Source organism: Pongo pygmaeus, chromosome 1 (assembly GCF_028885625.2).
Source record: "Pongo pygmaeus isolate AG05252 chromosome 1, NHGRI_mPonPyg2-v2.0_pri, whole genome shotgun sequence".
Classification (NCBI taxonomy): Eukaryota; Metazoa; Chordata; class Mammalia; order Primates; family Hominidae; genus Pongo; species Pongo pygmaeus.
In genome coordinates this window covers 222,186,888-222,208,729 of record NC_072373.2, presented here as the reverse complement: position 1 = coordinate 222,208,729, position 21,842 = coordinate 222,186,888, and the positions used below count along the sequence as shown (strand labels likewise).

At 47.8% G+C, this 21,842-nt stretch overlaps 1 protein-coding gene across 7 annotated transcripts in view; it reads right to left on the bottom strand.

Moving 5' to 3' along the window:
* Positions 1-4,123: 4,123 nt before the first annotated feature.
* The window catches only part of SLC2A5 (solute carrier family 2 member 5), a 47,809-nt gene continuing 30,090 nt past the window's right edge, over positions 4,124-21,842 (bottom strand). For all 7 annotated transcript variants that reach the window (XM_054440624.2, XM_063668175.1, XM_054440632.2 and 4 more), the window contains 9 exons: positions 14,749-14,873; positions 8,958-9,110; positions 7,238-7,363; positions 6,974-7,161; positions 6,726-6,836; positions 6,001-6,102; positions 5,604-5,679; positions 5,071-5,198; positions 4,124-4,966 (listed from right to left, as the gene is read on the bottom strand). In XM_054440624.2, the coding sequence (XP_054296599.1) occupies positions 4,763-4,966; positions 5,071-5,198; positions 5,604-5,679; positions 6,001-6,102; positions 6,726-6,836; positions 6,974-7,161; positions 7,238-7,363; positions 8,958-9,110; positions 14,749-14,873 (1,213 nt within the window). In that variant the 3' untranslated portion in view covers positions 4,124-4,762. The remainder of the gene's footprint in view (positions 4,967-5,070; positions 5,199-5,603; positions 5,680-6,000; positions 6,103-6,725; positions 6,837-6,973; positions 7,162-7,237; positions 7,364-8,957; positions 9,111-14,748; positions 14,874-21,842) is intronic.

Below are 21,842 nucleotides of genomic sequence, written 5' to 3'. Positions count from 1 at the left end.
CGTGATCCACCCGCCTCGGCCTCCCAAAGTGCTGGGATTACAGGCGTGAGCTACCGTGCCCGGCCTATGTCTACTTATTTTTTATGTTATATATGTGTATGTGTTCTGTAAGTGACATAACATCCACTCAAGCAGGAATAGCAAAGGGAGGAAGGAAGAGTGAACAATAACTAGGGCTCCCATTCTTTCTTTTCTGCCTCAGTTGCAGTCTTCACCCTAGCAGTCTACCTTCTGCCCCCACACTACCCCTGACAGCACTCCCTGAGGTCACTGAGTCATTGAATCCAAGGGGAACTCTTTTTCTAGTCTCAGCAAATGGCAGAGCTTGGCAGCTCAGTCCTCTCTGCTGGCTTTCCTGTGCCCCTTGTTGGATGGTGCGCCATCTCCCACCTTAAAAAAAAGTTATTTATTTATTTATTTATTTATTTATTAGAGACAAGGTCTTGCTCTGTTGCCCAGGCTGAAGTGCACTGGTGTGATCATGACTTCTAGGCACAAGCGATCCTCCTGCCTCCCCGTGCTGCTGGGACTACAGGTGTGCATCACCACATTCAGTTAATTATTTTTATTTTTACTTTTTGTAGAGATGGTGGGGGGTGGAGGTGTCTCACTGTGTTGCCCAGGCTGGTCTCAAACTCAGGCCCTTAAGTAATCCTCCCACCTCAACCTCCCTAAGTGCCGAGATTCCAGGCATGAGCCAGCACACCCAGCCCACCTCTCACCTTTCATCCTCTCGGTTGGCAAACCTGGGGCAATCTTACGCAAATGCGAGGCTTTAACCTATTCTCGAATCTTTTGTAAGGATCTGATTTCCTTGCTGTCTCGTGGGCTCCTTCAGACTCTTCTCCAGAGCAGCTGGAATGATTTCTTAAAGTGCAAATCATATCAGGATACTCTCTGGCTCAAGTGAGCCAGTGGCCTCCCAACACATTCAGAATAGAATCTCTGATGCTCCTGGGGGCCTACTGAGTGTCTGCACAGTGCCCCCAGGCACCTAGTGCCCCCTTCCTCCTCCCCAACCCCCTTTCTGCCCCAGCATCACTTGCCTCCCATCATTCCCTGAACCATGGCCAACCCTCTCCCACAAGACATTTGCATCTGCTGCCCCCCAGCCAGCCCCACTCCTCTCTCTGTTCAGCTGCTTCTCCACCTGTCACCCCTTGGGCTAATCTACTTTTCTTCACTGCACCTCTCACTCAGAACCCTGGCCCCAGGGCCTGGAGCTGTGCCTGGCACACAGTAGGTGCTAACAGATATATGGTTTCCCCAAGTCTATGTCCCTGCTACCCTGAGCTCCAGAGCCACATGCCACCTTCCTTCTAGATATCTTCTGTGTGTCCCATGATTCCTCCATCTCAACATGTTCAAAAATTATATATGACCTTCTCCTAAAACCTGCCACCGAGCTCTTCCAGCCATTCCCCATTGGCCCATATTAGAAACCTGGCAGGGATGCCCGACTGCTCACTGCTGAGTGGACCCCAAATCCTACTGACTCTCTGAATGTTCCCTCACATTCGGCCTTGACTACTGCTGGCTTTGCTGGGTCCTCATTATTTACCAGCTGGTCTCCCTATCCATTCATGCCAGGTGCTCCTGGAAACTCGGTCATCACATAACCCCCGGTTGTCTTGACAATGAAGTTCAACTTGGCTCCTGGGACCCACAGGATCCACTATAGCTGCCCCCACCCCACAGCCCCTGCCACCTCTCTGGCTTCACTTTCAGACCAAATAACTTGTAGCATCCCTCAATGCCTCCACACCTCTCTGTGCTGTCTGTTGCCTGGAATGCCCATCCCTCACTTTCCTATCACATCTTCTCCAACTGGAGAAATCATACTTGTTTTTCCAAATTTCTCACCTCCCTTCTATACTCCCACATCTCTCTTCCTGCGGTATTTTACTAACCCATGTGTAGATACTTATCTATAAATATTTGTATATGTAGCCTGAATCTATATTAAACTGCATGTGAGTTCATACTAAGGTCTCCAAGTCTACTTGGAGTAGAGTGATCTACTACCACATGGATCATTCACGCTCTCTCCCTGCTTATCTGTAACCTCCCACTGCAACTGTGAAATGGCCCCCACCATCTGCCATCCATTTACCGGATTGCTCAATCCTAGTATACATGCAGAGTGGCCTCTCACTGTATCTTATTTGTGAGTTTATTTGTCCTCAAGATTAATGCTTATTCCCAAGCACTTATAAGTACCTAAGAAAACTAAATACATGCCACTGATCCAAACACCAAAAACATATAAAGTCATTTAATTCTCACAATGGACATGTGAGACATTTATTATTAGTGCCATTTAACAGAAGAGAAAACTGAGATATAGAAAAGCCAAGTAACTTTCCCAAGTTGCACAATTAATGTGGCAGAACCAAGGTTTGAACCCAGGAAGCAGACATCCAGAACCATGAACTTCACACACAGCCTCCCCTGTGTTAGAGGTGCCGCAGTTTCTTGACTTCTGATATTCTGACCTCGCCTCTCCTCAGCTCTGAGAGCCTTCGTCTTTGGTTGTTTCTGTGCCCCTTCCAGGCTGCAGATCCTTGCTGCAGAAGGCCAAGGATGGTTCAACCAAGGAAGTGTTCTATTTACTTCCTCTGGGCCCTCTTGTGAGTGGTTTAGCTTGTTGCTGGTGGAATCTCCATTCCATACCCACAAAAAGTGCTCCCAAGTCCCACTGCTGTCTCTCCCGGCCACCAGCCTCTGCCACCCATCTATGAGAAGACATCACTTCTTGCCACAGGCCATTCAGCACTTTCAAGGTTTTATCCATATTTTTGCACATACGCTCACACTCGTACCCTTTATTCATATCTCTAAGAAAAGCCTCCAGCTCTCTATATTTTTGGGGAGAGACCTGTGTTCGTCCATTTTCATGCTGCTGATAAAGATGTATCAGAGACTGGGTAAATTGTAAAGAAAAAGAGATTTAATGGACTCACCGTTCCACATGGCTGGGGAGGCCTCACAATCATGCCAGAAAGCAAAAGGCACATCTTACATGGTGGCAGGCAAGAGACAATGAGAACCAAGCAAAAGGTGTTACCCCTTATAGAACCATCAGATCTCATGAGGCTGATTCACTACCATGAGAACAGTATGGGGGAAATTGCCCCCCGTGATTCAATTATCTCCCACAGGGTCCCTCCCAGAACACATGGGAATTATGGGAGCTACAATTCAAGATAAGATTTGGGTGGGGACACAGCCAAACCATATCAAGACCCTGCCGCTTTTCCCTTCCTCCCCCACCATAGTCTTCAAGATTTTAAGACTCCTCAAGATTTCATTACATACCTGAGGACATTTGGAAGCTTCCTCAATCTTACATGTATTTATTTATTTGAGACAAGGTCTCCTTCTGCCATGCAGGCTGGAGTGCAGTGATGTGATCATGACTCAGGGCAGCCTTGACCTCCCAGGCTCACGTGATCCTCCCATTTCAGCCTCCCAAATAGCTGGGACCCCAAAGGCATGTCACCATGCCCAATTAAAAAAATTTTTTTTGAGATGGAGTCTCACTATGTTGCCCAGGCTGGAGTATAGGGTGCAATTTCAGCTCACTGCAACATCTACTTCCCAGACTTAAGCAATCCTCCCACCTCAGCCTCCAGAGGCCGTCTTCGAGATGCTGGGGATTCAGGCATAAACAAAACTGACCATGCCCCTGCCCTCAAGGAACTGACACTCATGCAGTCAAACTGCCTGAAGTGGCCAGGCGCGGTGGCTCATGCCTGTAATCCCAGCATTTTGGGAGGCCGAGGTGGGTGGATCAGGAGGTCAGGAGATCGAGACCATCCTGGCCAACATAGTGAAACCCAGTCTCTATTAAAAATACAAAAAAATTAGCTGGGCGTGGTGGCAGGCGCCTGTAGTCCCAACTACTCAGGAGACTGAGGCAGGAGAATGGTGTGAACCCGGGAGGTGGAGCTTGCGGTGAGCCGAGATCGCACCACTGCACTCCAGCCTGGGCGACAGAGCGAGACTCCGTCTCAGAAAAAAAAAAAAAAAAAAGCAAAAATAAAAACAAAAAAAAACTGCCTGAAGGAGCAGGGAACATCCTCCTGCCTTCCACTTGCTCAAAGAACAGCAGCACGTCGTGTTGAAAAGTGATCAGATTCATTTTATTGACTACACAGAAGCAATTCCATTTTCCACTAACAGTATAATTTAGGGTGAAGAATTCTGACTCAGTGTCTCCACAGGAACCTGTTCCTCAGCTTTCTGGATGTCATTGTTTCTGACATCACACCTTCTTAGACAGGTATTTCTGGAAAAGGATCTGGTAAGAGGATGAATTTGGCTCTAAAAAAATTTTAGACAGGCCCGGAAGACCTGTCAGGGCCACCAAGTTAGTTTCTCTGGCAAAATTTGATTCCTTCCATCTCACCACTATAGTAACTGTTTTTGTTATGTTACCAGGAGCCACACAAAGGTTGACCCAGCAAGGTGGAGCCGTGTTACCAGGAGCCACACGAAGGCTGAACCAGCAAAGTGGAGGACCAGCTGTTTGCTTGACTCGGGGCTGGTGACAGGCCAACATGGAGAGACAGCCCAGCTTCAAGAACAGCAAGGCAGCCCTTTGCACAGTTCCCACTGGGGTGGGGAGGCTGGAGATGAGGACTGCATTCCACATCAGAGTTGTTTTATTTCTAGATATTCACAGACAGCTAGAAGTCAGAAAAATAAGCCAAAGGGGGAAGCCCCTGGCAGACCGGTTCCACTGGCTTCCTCTCCAGAGTCACTGTTCCAAAGTGACAGGTGGAAGCTCTTTCAGTTCCTCCTTTTCCGGGTATACTTCAGACACCTTATTCATCTTGGTGAAAATCCGGTTGATCTCTATGAACGTCTTGGCCTTGGTCTCGGGGACAATCAAGAAGATGTAAATGGTGGTGAGAAGGCAGATCACGGCAAAGACAATGAAGCTGTACGGGCCGAGGCCCTCCTGCGGGAAGAGAGGCAGGTGACACGTGTGGGACGTGGTTTGCCCAGGGGCTCGCACTCTACTGCACGGGGATCTGGTGAGCGTGGGCCCCGGGCCCCACTCACCTGGATGAATGGGAAGATCAAGCCCACGGTGAAGTTGGAGAGCCAGTGCACGCTGCCCCCCACCATGAAGGCAGATGGCCGAGAGGACTGCAGGAAGATCTCAGTGATGAGCAGCGCGGGTATGGGACCTGTAGGGGGAGGAGAGCAGCCTCCCTGAAGGCAGAGCGGGCCCAAGCATCCCAGGCCTGGCCATGCAGACCCATCAGGTAGCTGGCCCCAGGACAGCGGCGTCTCCAGGACTCTTGGGCATGTGCGGCAGCACGTAGGAGGCAAACGGCAGTGTACAGGGATGGCAGGCCAGCAACCACCCGTTAGGCCCACTCTGCTGCCTGCACAGTCTGTGTGTTCCCACCCACACCACCATTTTACCATTTCACTCTCATTATGTGCCACCCACCCCCTTGCAGTGGAAGGGGGAAGAGATGCCATTTCCGGGCTGCATTGGCCATCCTGGTATCTCTAAGGAGCTCCAGCCCGGAGCTTCTGGGACCAGAGGGGGTTGTGACACCCTGAGGCCAGCTTTGGGTACGTACTGGGCCCGAGGGCATGTCCTATGACGTAGGAGATGACACAGACGATGCTGATGTATGGCATCCAGGACACCGTGTCCTGTGGAGAGAAAGCAGTTGGTTCACCTGGAGCAGACAAGCTAGGATGGGACCCCAGGGGGCGGCCAACCTGTCCTGGTGGGTGGAGGATGGCACCTGGCTCCCCCCCCAGCAGTGCCACCTCGATGAGCCACTGGGAAATCAGCTGAACGTGGGCTATGAGCTGGCAGGACACACGGTCCCCAGATGTCTGGCCAGTTGTATTTGCTAAACAGCTCATTGTGACCCCTCTTCCTTTTAAGGCAGGTGGAGGTGCAGGGTGGGAGGGGCACTGGTCTTCCTGGTGCAACTCTGGGATCCTGGGACCCTGGCCCGTCCTCACCTGCAGTGCCAGGGCCGCAGTGAGCACGCAGCAGGCTACGAGGCAGATGGAGAAGCCCAGCAGCAGCAACAGCCTCCGACCCAGGAGCTCCACCACGAACACCTACAGGAGGGTGGCAGGGCTCAGGCGGGAGAGGCCCAGCTTCACCTCCCTCCAGCCCCCTCCAATGCGGCAGCTGTGAGGAGAGCTGGGCGGACCGGGTGCCCACCTGTGTGCAGGCACACTCACATTCACATGGGCAAGACATGCCCTTGGGCAGCCAGCGGGAAGTCGGCTGTGGCTGTGATGCGGGACCCCAGCTGCCCACCCTTGAGACTCAGCTCTAGGGCCTCCTAATCCCACAACCCTGAGCCTCAGGATTCCTGCCCTCGGGAGGCCAGATGTCTGCATGCACCGGAGACGCTGCCCTCACGGAGCCTGCTCCCATCCCGAGGTGGCCAAGCCTCACTCCGTGTAGCCCACGCTCGGAGCCACCCAGCAGTGGGTGCTGCCTGGTCCAGGCACCCCTACGTCCCTGTCAGGTGGTGGCCCCGGGCCCGGTGCGGCTCGGCAGCCCCAGGTGTGAGGGGCCGGTGCGGGGCCACCTCCCACACGGAGTTTCTGTAGTAGCGGCTGGTCCTCCACGTTTTGGGGCCACGGGCTGCCCTTTTGGCGGCGCCGAGGCTGGGGCGTGGGGACCCGAGGGGCCTTGGGTGGAGGCTGCGGGCAGCTCCAAGGACACTCACGGCGCAGAAGGTCATGACTACGTTCACGGCCCCGGTGCCGGCCGTCACGAACTGCACGTGCTCCTCCGGCACGCCGGCGCTCAGGTAGATCTGGTCCGCGTAGTAGTAGATCTGCAAGGCAAGCGCGGGGCTGGGCGGCTGCCCGGAGGAGGCGGCCTCGGCGCCAGGACCCACGCCCGGCGCCCCAGGACCTGCGCCCCACGCCCCCCGAGCCCTCCCCAGCTCCCGAGCCGCAGCCCGGCCCATACAGCGTTGACGCCCGACAGCTGCTGGCCGCCCATGAGGACGATGATGGACAGCAGCTGCCAGCGCAGCGAGCGCATCCGGAACAGCTTCAGCACCGAGATGAAGCCCGCGGCCTTCTCTGCCTCATCCTCCTGCCGGATCTCGGCCACCTCCCTGTCCACAGAGTCCCAGCCGCGCAGCGTCTGTAGGGCTGGGGAGAAGCGGCACCGTCGGACCAGGGCTGGGGGGCAGAACCTGGAGGCTGCCCCCGCCCGAGCCCTCGTTACCTTTCTTGGCGGCCGCTTCGTCTTTCTTCTGAATCAGCAGGTACCTGGGGCTTTCAGGGAAGAACGGCAGCAGAACGAGTTGCAGCGCCGCGGGGACCCCGGTCAGCCCCAGCAGGATCGGCCAGCCTGGGAGGAAGGCAGCGAGCTGGCACCAGCGGCCTCCCCACCACCCCGAAGGCGCCCTCTGCAGAGCCGGCCCCAGCCCCGTCATCCTGAGTGGGGTGCAGGCTCCAGGAGGGCACAGCTTTCCCAGCCCTAAGAACAGCAACTCCCGACGGTGGACACTCGGGAAACACCTGCAGCAGGGCTCAGCAGCGACGCACCCCTGCGCCCATCAGACAGACCACACCGACAAGGCCGGCAATACCAAGTGCTGGCGAGAACGTCCCCGTGTCCTTCAGAGGACAGTCTCGCAGGGGCTGGAGGAGCTGGGCACACCTGGCCTGACCCAGCTGCCCGCTCCCAGCTCTATGCCCAGAGAAGCCAGGCCACCAGGATGCCTGAACTGGAATGGTCACGGCAGCTCTGATTATAATAGAAAGGACACCAGAAAAAGTGGGAATATCCTTAACATTCCACATAGAGGGGACACATGGGCTGGCCGCACTGGTACTGCAAAGGCAAAACTACAGGCAAAGCAAAAAAATGAAGCACAGAGCTTCACAAATGCCTAGAGGGCCATGTGTGGTTCTAAGTCCTGCTATCGCGCTCCCTGAGACAGGAACCTGGCTTATTCACTTGTGGTCCCAGCTCCTAATGAGAACGTGGCGCCTTGGCGTAAGTGTCCCCAACACATGCAGGAGTGAAGGAGAGGCAGGAGCATGTGGTACTTAAACAGGGACCTAGGTCTGTGCCGCTGGGTCTGCATCCTCATGAGACCTTGGACCAGTTTTCCAATCTCTCTGTACCTGTGATACACCTGTAAAATGGGTATGATACTGGTACAGGCTTAATAGGGCTGTTCTGAGGAATACATGAGTTACTAAAAAAGACTTGGCACTTGGCCCACGATAAGCACTTTCTATAGAGAGTGTCTAAGCAGCACAGAGCTTGATGATCCACTTGACTGACTTGCAGGCGGTGTGTAGAACCCTGGGGGGAACTGGCTTATGTTTTGGCTGACAGGATGACTGATGATAGTTTAAAGGGAAAGTCATGCAAAAACAACCCCAGTTACAGGTGTCTGTGCACCTGCCCCATGCCAGGCCCCAGGCTGTCTTGGGGAAGGTGGAGGCAGGGTCTGGGATGTCCTCACCACCTCCCCCATGGGGCCAGGCCACCCTGACTCCTGGTACTTCTCTTTCTGGTCTGCAAAATGGGATAATCACTGAGCCCCAGGCAGCAGCATTGCTGGGAGGGTCCTATGAACTGATGCTGGGTCTGCCCCACGCACAGAGCCTGGCACACTATTGTCATTGCTATGCCATGGGCCTCCATATGGACAGTCGCTGAGCAGGCAGAGAAGCCAATCACTCAAAGCCACCTCATCCATCTCCTAAGAGGGACTAGATAGTAAACACTGGCTAGTCCATTATCACGCCTTTGTCCAGGGCCTGCTGTGTTGGCTCAGGACAGGATGGGCCCCCCAAGGACATCCAGCCTGTTAGAAGAGACCAGTCTGCAGAAAGTCCTGTCCTGTGGTGGTGGCTTTGGAACACAAGGAGGGGGCCAAGGGTAGTGGTGAAGGGGTGGGGGTGGTCCCAAGATGTCCTGAACTCACCATCTACGTTTGCAAGGAGATTCCGAAGACCAAAGATCTGGGCCACGAGGATGCCAACAGTGATGAAGAGCTGGGGCACCACCCCGAGAGCCCCCCGCAGGTTTTTAGGGGCCAGCTCCCCTAAGTACATGGGGACCACGTTGGAAGATACACCTGGGAGGAGGTAAAATAGAAACACCATCAGAATAAATTAGTCTGGCAGGGACAAGCTATCTTCAAGTATACTGTTTTTAGCAATAACATTATTTGGGCCAGAACTCTCTCAAAACTGCAGAGGAGAACGCAAACACCTATTTTAATTCTTAGCCCTTTATACTTTAAGGAAAGAGAAACAGATCAAAGGAGCTCATGCACAGGGGCCCTTGCTTTGGCCCGTATCATCTGGGGACACTGGCCAACTGGATCTACGGCCTTCCCCGCTCCCCGGCCTGAGTCTAGACCCACTCATGTTTCTGCTTTTTGAGGAGGGTCTGTTTAATAAAAGGCAAGGCAGCTGGGTGTGATGGCTCGTGCCTATAATTTCAGCACTTGGGGAGGCTAAGTGAGGAGGATAGATTACTTGGGGCCAGGAGTTTGAGACCAGCCTGGGCAACATAGTGGAACCCTGTTTCCACTAAAAATATGTATGTGTGTGTGTGTGTGTGTGTGTGTGTGCGCGCGATATATATGGCCTGTGTGTATTTACATATGGCGTGTATGTGTATGTGTGTATGGCCTCTGTGTGTGTATATATATGTATATATATATATGGCCTGTGTGTATGTGTGTGTGTATATATGGATATGGCCTGGTGTGTGTGTGTGTGTGTATATATATATATATATGGCATGTGTGTGTACATATATATATATATATGGCCTCTGTGTGTGTGTGTGTGTGTGTGTGTGTATATGTGGCCTGGGTGTGTGTGTGTGTGTGTGTATAGGGCATGTGTATGTGCATGTATATATATGGCATGTGTGTATGTGTGTGTATGTGTGTATGGCCCAAGACCCCTAGCCCCCAGCTTTACCTTATAGGAACAGTAAATAAACCAATGCAGCGATAGTTTCATACACCTTTAAGCACAAGTTATATGTCTCTGTAAGCATTAAAAATGTCAATACATATTATGGAATATCTGCATTTCTGAGATTTCTGTAATGCCTGGACTACTTCTGAATCCCCAGTATTTAAACTTGTAAATTTTCCCATCATACTGGAATCTGGTGGAGGGAAAACTTACTCTATATTTTAGAATGATGTGTTGCCTGATGTCAATTAAAAAACATAGGCAGAATTTAATTTTACAGCTTCCAAAGTATTTTCACATATATTGTCCTATTTAATTCTCCTAAAAGCACATCCAGAGGCTGGGGATGGAGAGGAAGTTTCACGAGTCCAAGTATCAGGTACCAAATCCTGAGTCAAATGGAGGCTCAGGGACGTGGGTCTCTGAAGGGAGACTCTCAGGAACAGAGTTTGGAGTGAGCAGAGGTTGGAGCTGCTGTTGATGGTGGGGTATTTAATAGCACTGAGATGGGAGGGTACCTGAGGCCATGTTTTCCTGCTTGGCAATTCTACCCACAGATGTCTCTACTTAGTATTTCAAAAGAGACATCACAGTTCATTAATATCGATTCTTCCTCATTTTCAGAGCAAAGAGGGGCAGTCTTTAAAGCAGCTCTTAGCATGTCTAGGTGGGAAGAGGGAGCAACACCTCACAGGCCTAGGGCAAAGGGCTGCAAAGGAAGGGAAGGCCTCCTGGGAGCTGAAGTGGGAGGCTGTGTCCTCACCACTTAACAAGAGCCACTTAGCGGCAAGAGCATCTTGGTGAAGGACATTAATAGTCAAACCTCAGGAGGTTTGTGAACAGATGGGGTTACCTGTATGTTGGTGGAAAGCAATCTCTATTTTTGTCTTTAAAATGACTCCACTAGGACCTCCCAGCCAGCCAGTTCTGATACTAGAGTCAGAGCAAAGTGGCTTTTTTTTTTCCGAGACGGAGTTTCGCTCGTCGCCCAGGCTGGAGTGCAGTGGTGCGATCTCAGCTCACTGCAACCTCTGCCTCCTGGGTTCAAGTGATTCTCCTGCCTCAGCCTCCTGAGTTGCTGGGATTACAGGTGCCCACCACCACGCCTGGCTAATTTTTGTATTTTTAGTAGAGGCGGGGTTTCACCATGTTGGCAAGGCTGGTTCTGAACTCCCGACCTCAGGTGATCCACCCGCCTCAGCCTCCCAAAGTGCTGGGATTACAGGCGTGAGCCACCGCACCTGGCCTGGCTTTTGAAGGTTAAATTCCTCCTGCTAGGCACTGTAGCTCACGCTTGTAATCCCAGCATTTTGGGAGGCTGAGGCAGGTGGATCACTTGGGGCCAGGAGTTCGAGACCAGCCTAGCCAACATGGCGAAACCCCATCTCTACGAAAAATAAAAAAAAATTAGCTGGGCACGGTGGCACATGCCTGTAGTGCTAGCTACTCAGGAGGCTGAGGCACAAGAATTGCTTGAACTTAGCAGGTGGAGCTTGCAATGAGCCGAGATCGCGCCACTGCACTCCAGCCTAGGCAACTAAGCAAGAGTCCACCTCAAACAAACAAACAAACAAAAAGTTTAAATTCCTCTGAGCCAATGAATACCTTCAGTCTTCCTGCGAAGAAGTTGATTAATAACAAATCAGTGAACTGTGAGCATGTTCCAGTCAAAGTCATACTCATCTTGGCACCCCCCTTGTCAAGGTAGTTGTTTACTTCATTTTAGAGTGAGCAATGTGGTTCTTGCTCATATGGGTGGTTTTATTTTTGTGTTGGTTTGTTTGTTTTGTTTTTGAGACAGAGTCTCACTCTGCTGCCCAGGCTGGAGTACAGTGGCGCAATCTCAGCTCACTGCAACCTCCCCATCCTGGGTTCAAGCGATTCTAGTGCCTCAGCCTCCTAGTAGCTGGGATTACAGACCTACTCCACCATGCCCGGCTAATTTTTTTATTTTTGGTAGAGACCGAGTTTCACCATGTTGGCCAGGCTGGTCTCGCACTCCTGACCTCAAGTGATCCAACTGCCTCAGCCTCCTAAAGTGCTGGTATTACAGGCATGAGCCACCGCACCCGGCCATATGGGTGGTTTTAAAATGAGTGTCTAAGCAGCACATAGCTTGATGATCCACTTTGCTGACTTGCTGGAGGTATGTGAAAAACTGATGGCAAATGGATTATGCCCCTAACGGCCAGTGTTCTCAAACCGTGATCTGAGGACCTGGGGATCCTGAGACCTTTTAAGGGTATCTGTGAGATCAAAACTATTTTCATAATAATCCTGAGATGATATTTGCTCTTCATTTTCTTTCTCTCATGAGCATATGGGAGTTTCCCAGAGACTTCCTGCCAGGCCACATCACAACTGACCCGACCCAGAAGTACATCTGAGAATTCAGCTGTCTTCTGTTAAGCCAGACATTAAAGAGATTTGCAAAAATGTCAAACAAGGCCACTCTTCATGTAATAGGCTTATTTTAAAAAATGAATTAATATGTCTCTCGGTTGCCATTTCTAATACAGTCAATATTGATCAATGTAACCCACATGAGCAAAAGCTCTTTCGAGCCCTCAATAATTTTAAGTGTTTAAAGGGGTCTGAGACCAAAAACTGAGAACTGCTGACTTCAGAGTAAAGGCTGGTATTTTTAACTGATTTGTTATCTATTGGAGCCTAATATTTCTCTGCTGGAAACAATTCTGTATTGTTAATGGTCAATAGAAAAGTGATTGGACCTGCTTACTGCTGGCAACTTTTAGGAATCTATTTTTCAAAATGTTGAGCCCACTGCAGAGAAAACCCACAGGTCAGGGCAAGATGGCAGAGACCGGCCGGGCATGGTGGCTCACGCCTGTAATCCCAGCGTTTTGGGAGGCTGAGGTCAGGAGTTTGAGACTAGCTTGGCCAACAAAGTGAAACCCCATCTCTACCAAAAATACAAAAATTAGCTGGGTGTGGTGGTGGGCAGCTGTAATCCTAGCTACTTGGGAGGCTGAGGTAGGAGAATCAGTTGAACCCGGGAGGCAGAGGTTGCAGTGAGCCAAGATCACGCCACTGCACTCCAGGCTGGGTGACAAGAGGGAAACTCCGTCTCAAAAAAAAAAAAAAAGATGGCAGAGACCCAGCCAGGTGCTCTCAGGGAAAGCCGAGCACTAAGTGAAGTTTGCCATGGGGCTCACCATCCTCCCTTTGGCATGACTTAGTCTCTGTTTGGGAAATGTCTTCTCATCTTTTTTTTCATGTCTCTGTTACTGCAAATTAATCCCAGCTGAGGGGTTTGTGGACAGCCAGCCAAATTATCCATTTGTCCCTATCCCTGCATTTGGAAGGAACAAATGAGAGTTCCTTGGCAATGTCGGGAGAGTGACTGGAGGGAGGCAGTGAGGCACCTGGGAGGGGCTCCCTCAAGGGGCCCACTCTGCACCTGTAGGACCCTGAGAGCTTCCACCCTAGATGCCTCTCCCCACCTGGCAGTGAGAAATACTGCCTACTAAGGATGCCAACTCAGGGAAAGCCACTGGCATGGCTGTACCCTCATCTCTCCTCAGTGTGAAGCAATTATGGGAGAGTTTTCTAAAATCACCACTGTACAGTCTGGCAGCCTAGGCTTGGAAGCAACAGAGTGGGACTAGGAAAAAACACCTCCCAGGTTGTTAGATGAGAGGACTCAGGGAGTCAGCACCCGCTCAGCAGGTGGACATTTCAGGAATAGAACTCAGGACGCCCTTGGCAAACTTTAAATTGCCCTATAAAACTTAAAATGTGGCACTGTTAGCACCTTTCTGGTAGTGGAATTCATACATTAGATTGTTTCTCAAGCTTTTTTGACTCTCACCCACAGTAAAAAATACAGAAATACATTTTCCACTGCAACCTGGTTCTCGTGTGTGTGTGTATCTGAAACAAAAGTGGGCAATACTTTACTACACATAACACCGCCTCTTCCATTTTATTTATTGATTTATATATATGTTTATTTATCTTTGAGACAGGAGGATATGGTTTGGCTCTGTGTCCTCACCCAAATCTCATCTCAAATTGTAATCCCCATGTGTCAAGGGAGGACCTGATGGAAGGTGATTGGATCATAAGGGCGAGTTCTCCCATGTTGTTCTTGTGATACCACGTTCTCATGAGATCGGACGGTTTTATAAGGCAGTTTTCCTTCTCTCTCTCTCTCTCTCTCACCTGCTGCCATGTAAGACAGGTCTGCTTCCCCTTCCATCATGATTGTAAGTTTCCTGAGGCCTCCCAGCCATGGGGAACTGTAAGTCAATTAGACTTATTTTCTTTATAAATTACCCAGTCTTGGGGAGTATTCTTTACAGCAGTGTGAAAACAGACTAATACACAGGGTCTCACTGTGTTGCCCAGGCTGGTTTCAAGTGATCCTCCCGCCTCGGCTTCCAGAGTAGCTGGATTGCAGGTGTGAGCCACTGCACTCAGCTATTCTATTTTTAAAAAGAAAATGCTGCTCACTAAACAGACATTACCACCCACTAACTGGTCATGACCTGCAGTTTAGAAAATATTGAGATAAAGGGTTGGATTGGAAGGACACTTCCCAGGTTAAGATTCTGCATTTCAGTTTTTCAAAGATGTTTCTTTGTAGGAAACATCACAGTAAAGCTCTGCACCTGAGAACCAGGTAGGGCTCAAGCATCTATTTCACAGTAGAGGCATAGGAACAGCTGTCTATATGCTCAGAGATTTGTTCTAGTCCCTGGGAACCTCCTCCTTGGCGACCCTCACAGAATGGCAATACAGCATAGCATTGTTTACCTGCACATATTCCCACCAAAAGTCTGGAAATAATGATGAGCTCAAATGACTTGGCGACTCTGCTGCATCCCATTAAGATTGCAGGCACGATAGAAAATATGTTGTTGAACAGCAAGGCCCCTTTTCTGCAGAGGACAAAATATCAGTTAGTTTTGCTGAAGAATTCACTCATTCATTCAAGAAATGTTTCTGGAGTGTCTCCTCTGCATAGGCTCCAGCAGTTACAGCAGTGGCTTTACTGCTGTGCGTTTAGCTCTCTGGGACCTGGGACTGATACAGGTCAAGTGCATGGCCTGGTGTGGGAATACTTTCAGTGTGGGGAGCAAATGGAAATGACCACAGTCCAGAGGGCATCAATGGTGAAAATGGAGAGAAAGGGCTCTGTATTAAGATATAGTAAAGGGTTTTTGAAATCATTAGTTAATTTGTAATTTTGGTGTAATCTTGAAAGCCAACCCCAAAATTGTCCTGGGTAAGGACATTAGAGGAAAAGAAAAGTATAGGTCCATCTCACTTATGTCAACATGGATGCCACAATCCTAAATGAAATCTTAGTAGATTAAATTCAACAGCATATACAAAAATATTTCAATGTATTTCACCATATTAAAGATTATATTGGGGCCAGGCATGGTGGCTCACACCTGTAATCCCAGCACTTTGGGAGGCCGAGGTGGGCAGACCACTTGAGGTCAAGAGTTCAAGATCAGCCTGGCCAACATGGTAAAACCCTGTCTTTACTAAAAATACAAAAACTAGCTGGGCGTGGTGGCGGGTGCCTGTAATCCCAGCTACTCAAGAGGCTGAGGCACGAGAATTGCTTGAACCCAGGAAGTGGAGGTTGCAGTGAGCTGAGATCGTGCCGCTGCACTCCAGCCTGGGTGACAGAACGAGACTCCACCTCAATAAATAAATAAATAAATAAATAAATAAATAAATAAATAAACAAACAAACATTATATTGGGGGAAAATATCGGATTATCTCAATAGAAGCAGCAAAAGAAGTCAATAAAATTTAACACCATTATGATTTTTAAATTTTTATTTATTTATTTAAAAGTTGGCCCAAGTTTCTTTCCTCCTTTCTTTTTTTTGAGACAGAGTCTGGCTCTGTCACCCAGGCTGGAGTGCAGTGATCGCAGCTCACTGTAACCTTGGTCTGCCAGGTCGAAGTGATTCTTGTACCTCAGCCTTCCAAGTAGCTAGGATTACAGGCACGTGCCCCCACTCCCAGCTAAGTGTTTGTATTTGTAATAGAGATGGAGTTCCCCCATGTTGGCCAGCCTGGTCTCGAACTCCTGGCCTCAAGTGATCTGCCCACCTCCTGGCCTCAAGTGATCTGCCCACCTCAGTCTCCCAAGGTGCTGAGATTATAGGCATGAGCCACTGTGCCCAGCCATTTTTTTTTAAACCAGCCTTAACAAACTATAAATAGAGGAACTTCTTTAAGCTGATAAAGGAAATCTACCTAAAACCTATATCAAACATCACACTTAATAAAACTTGGAAAGCCTTCCCATTTAAGTCAGGAACAAGCCTACCCTGGAGATCCTGACAGAAGCAAAGCAAACTTCTTTGGAGGGGCCTCTCACAATGGAGCCCTCATGATGAGGACCCTCATGATGGATGAAGCTGTTAGCGAGTGGAGCTCCAGCATTCCTAAACACTGAGAAACTTGCCACACGTGAGAGCCACTTATACTAACAGCACACCTTCAGACAACAGAATCAGACTGTGACTATAAAATGTTTAAAATGATTAGTGTCATAAAATAAGGAATCCAAATAGTACTGTATTGGAGAACCAACATTACCTGACTTCAAGGCTTACCATAAAGCTACAGTAATCAAGACAGTGTGGTACTAGTGAATGAATAGACAAACAGGCCGGGCACAGTGGCTCACGCCTGTAATCCCAGCACTTTGAGAGGCCAAGGCAGGCGGGATCACATGAAGTCAGGAGCTCAAGGCCAGCCTGGTCAGCATGGTGAAACCTCGTCGTCTCTACTACAGCTGCGCACCTCTAATCCCAGCTACTCGGGAGGCTGAGGCATGAGAATCGCTTGAACTCAGGAGGCAGAGTTTGCAGTGAGCTGAGATTATGCCACTTGCACTCCAGCCTGGGTGACATAGCAAGACTCTGTCTCAAAAAAAAAAAAAGAAAAAATTCAAAAATTAGCTGGGCACTACTGGTGGTGCACTCCTGTAGTCCCAGCTACTGGAGAGGCTGAGGCAGGAGTATTGCTTGAGCTAGGAAGTTTGAGGCTGCAGCAAGCTGTGATTGTGTCACTGCACTCAGCCTGGGTGACAGAGTGACACCCTGTCTCACAAACAAAAAACAAAAAAAGGAAAGAAAATGGTGCTGGAACAACTGGACATCTATATGCAAGAAAATGAATCTAGACACAAACCTTAGAATTTTCCCAAATATTAATTCACAGTGGTCACAGACCTAAATATAAAATGCAAAACTATAAAACTCCTAGAAGATAGCGTAGGGAAAAAAAATCTAGACAGTCTTGGGTTTGGCAATGACTTTTCGGATATAACACCAAAGGCATAATCCATGAAAGAAAGAATTGATCCTTAAAATGAAAGACAGAAGGTTAGAAAATATAAAATCTTTAGCCAATAAAGACAAAAAGTGAAGTTGGGTAATAGTCTTAATACCTGACAAAATATGATTTGAGATAAAAATGTCATAAAACACAGAGGTGTTATATGCATTACATAAAAGTAAAAGAAATAATAGCAAAGAAGATATAACTATCATAAACAGAGACGATTCCAACACAGCCTCAAAATACATACAACGTCAACTGGACTGACGAAATTCCAGGGAGGAAGAGGTAAACCAACAATTCTGGTCTGAAGCTGCTCACGTGAAAGAGCATCTCAGAATAGTAGGTCAATTCACAAAGAACAAGCTAAAGATAGGAACCAGTGGCATATCAAGGAGGGAGGTGGACATTTTAAGGTAGTACACCCTTCCCGAGCAATTGTCTGTAATTTTATAACAATAATGAATCACAATAAAGCTTTATTGCAAAAAGAAAGAAAGAGAGAAGAAGGAAGGAGGGAAAAAAAGAAAGAAAAGGAAGGAAGGAAGGAATGAAGGAAAAGAAAGAGAGAGAGACAAAGAAAGAGAGAAAGAAAGAAAGAATTGATAAGCTGGTCTTCATTAAAATTAAAACTTTCTGCTCTGTGAAAGACACTGTTAAGAGGATGAAAAGACGAGCCACAAACTAGGAGAAAATATTTGCAGAAGACATATCTGAAAAGCACTGTTGTCCAAAATATACAAAGAACTCTTAAAACTCAAAAAGAAAACAAACAACCCAATTTAAAAATGGGCCAAAGATCTTAACAGACACCTCACCAAGATACGCAGATGGGAAATAAGCATATGAAAAGGTGCACCACATGATGTGTTATCAAGGAAATGCAAATTAAACAATAAGGTACCACCTGTCAGAAGAACAAAAACCCAGAACTCTGACAACACCAAATGCTGGAGCAACAGGAACCCTCATTTGTTGCTGGTGGGAATGCAAAATGATATATCTACTTTAAAAGACAGTTTGGCAGTTTCCTATAAGATTAAACATATGCTTATCTGTACTCATATGATCCAGCAATCACATACTCCTTGGTATTTACCCAAAGGAGTTGAAAACGTATATCTACACAGAAACTTACATGTGCATGGATGTTTACGGCAGCTTTATTCATAATTGCCAAAAGCTGGAAGCAACCAAGATGTCCTCTGGTACTGAACGGATAGTGTGGTACAACCAGACAATGAAATATTCAAGTCATGAAAAGACATGGAGAAGCCTTAAGTACATATTAGTAAAAGAGGCCAATCTGGGCCAGGCGCGGTGGCTCACGCCTGTAATCCCAGCACCTTGGGAGGCCGAGGTGGGCGGATCACGAGGTCAAGAGATTGAGACCATCCTGGCCAACACGGTGAAACCCCATCTCTACTAAAAATGCAAAAATTAGCTGGGCGTGGTGGCATGCACGTGTAGTCCCAGCTACTCGGGAGGCTGAGGCAGGAGAATTGCTTGAACATGGGAGGCAGAGGTTGCAGTGAGCCGAGATTGTGCCACTGCACTCCAGCCTGGTGACAGAGCAAGGGTCCATCTCAAAAAAAAAAGAAAGAAAGAAAATCCTACATACTACATGATTCCAACTTTATGACATTCTGGGAAAGGCAAACTATGGAGATAGTGGAAGGATTGGTGGTTGCCAGGAGTTAGAGAGGAGGGAGGGACGACTAGGCAGAGCATAGAGGAGTCTTAGGGCAGTGAAACTACTCTATATGATACTATAATGGTGGATACAAGTCATTACGCATTTGTCAAAACCCATAGAATGCACAACATCAAGAGTAAACCCTAATGTACACTATGAACCTTGGGTGATGATATAGGTCAATGCAGGTCTCATCATTTGTAACAAATACACAGCTCTAGTGAGAGATGTTGATAAAGGGGGAGACTATGCATGTATTGGAGGAGAGGTATATGGGAAGTCTCTGTAGCCGCTTCTCAATTATGTGAGCCTAAAACTGCTCTTTAAAAATGAAGTCTACTTTTAATGGCAGGACATGGTGGCTCATGCCAGTAATCTCAGCATTTTCAGAGGCTAAGGTGGGAGGATGGCTTGAGGCCGGGAGTTCAAGACCAGACTGAGCAACATAGCAAGACCCCATCCCTGTAGTCTCAGCTACTAGAGAGGAGGATCACTTGAGCACAGGAGGTGGAGTCTGCAGTGAGCCATAATTGCGCCACTGCACTCCAGCTTGGGCGACAGAGTAAGACCATATTTCAAAAAAATATATATATATATATATTTTTTGAGATAGGGTCTTACTCTATTATATATATATTTATATATTAAAATATATATTATATATATATTTATATATTAAAATATATATTATATATATATAGATCTTCTTTTTTTTTTTTAAATAGGCAGGGCACAGTGGCTTATGCCTGTAATTCCAGCACTTTGGGAGGCCAAGGCAGGCAGATCACTTGAGGTCAGGAGTTCAAGACCAGCCTGGCCAACATGGTGAAACCTCATCTCTACTAAAAATACTAAAATTGGCTGGACATGGTGGCAGGTGCCTGTAATCCCAGCTATTTGGGAGGCTGAGGCAGTAGAATCACTTGAACCCGGGAGGCAGAGGTTGCAGTGAGCCAAGATTGCGCCATTGCACTCCAGCCTGGGTGACAGAGCGAGACTCTGTCTCAAAAAAATAAAAAATAAAAAATAAAATAAAATAAAAATAGTACTATAGGAAAGAACAAAAAACTATAAAACAAAGTTATCTAAAACAATGATAGAAAGCAGATTTTAAAAACGAATAAATAGAACTTATTGAAATGAAAAATATAATCATTAAAAACGTAGCAGGTTTATTACATCCGAAGAGAGAATTAATGAATAGGAAGGTAGACCTGCAGAAATTACCTAGAAAGCACCCGAGAGAGATAAGAAGATGGGAAATATGAGAGATTCAAAGACACGGAGGAACTTCATGGAGAAAATCGGGGAGGGGCAATATTTGTAGAAGTATTGGCTGAAAAATTCTCATAACTGATGACAAAGACATGAAACTTCAGACAAGGAACCACAGTGACTCACAGGATAAAGAAAACTAAATCCTTGGTCCTTTACGATGAAACTTTATTGGAGGACATGTAAGAAGACCTGAAGACAATGGAAAGCTCTAGTTTGCTCATGAGTGGGAAAGGTCAACATTGTAGAGATGTCAGTTTTCCTCAAGTTAATTTATAAATTCAGAGCAATGCCAATCAGAATCTTTCTTCAGGGATTTTGAGAAGCTGACTTAAAATTTTAAATGGAAGAGTAAAGGAACATGAATAACTAAGATAAATTTGAAAGCAACTGACTTTCCACTTGGAAAAATAAAATAAAATTAGTTTTCTCTCATCACTGAATATATACAAAATAAAACACCAGATCTATCTGGAAGAAGCAAATTGTGAAATACATTTTAAAAATACAGAATAGGCGAGGCGTAGTGGTTCGTGCCTATAATCCCAGCACTTTGGGAGGCCAAGGTGGGAGGATTGCTTGAGCCCAGAAGTTTGAGACCAGCCAGAGCAACATAGTGAGACCCTGTCTCTACAAAAACTAAAAAATGAGCTGAGCATCATGGCACACACCTGTAGTTCCAGCTATTTAGCAGGCTGAGGCAGAAGGATCCCTTAAGCCCAGGAGTTCAAGGCTGCAATGAGCTGTGATCATGCCACTGCACTTCCACCTGGGTGACAAAGTGAGACCCTGTCTCACACATATAGATTTATGGTTTTGCTTTGTAAGTGTCCCCAGTTGAGAAGCAAAATCTATAAATTTGACCACTTGAAGACTTTAAAATTTTGCATAAAAAGGTACTATATGTATGATTAAAAAAATAAAGCAACAGATTGAGAAGATATTTTCCCTAAGTAACAAAAGTAGAGTGTAGACATTACTTGCTCATGCTCAGAAGTGAAATATCCTGGGGTGGAGTCCTGGCCACCTCCCAGCTGTGTGATCTCGGGTAAGTTACAGTGTCTCTCTGTGCACCATTTCCCCATCTTTAAAATGGAGTGGGGATTAGCCAGGTGCAGTGGCTCACACCTGTAATCTCAGCACTTTGGGAGGCCAAGGCGGGCGGATCATAAGGTCAGGAGTTTGAGACCAGCCTGGCCAACATGGTTAAACTCCGTCTCTAATAAAGATACAAAAAATTAGTTGGGTGTGGTGGCAGGCGCCTGTAATCCCAGCTACTCGGGAGGCTGAGGCAGGAGAATCGCTTGAACCCGGGAGGCGGAGGTTGCAGTGTGCTGAGATCACACCATTGCACTCCAGCCTGGGTGACAGGGCGAGACTCCATCTCAAAAATAAATAAATAAAAATAAAGTGAGGATTGTAATAGTACCTCTAAACACAGTCAGGATAGTGCCTGGCACACAGGAACTCATTAATAAAAGTTAGTTGCTATTTAAATAACACTGGCCACACGCGGTGTTTCACCTCTGTCATCTCGGCACTTTGGGAAGCCAAGGTGGGTG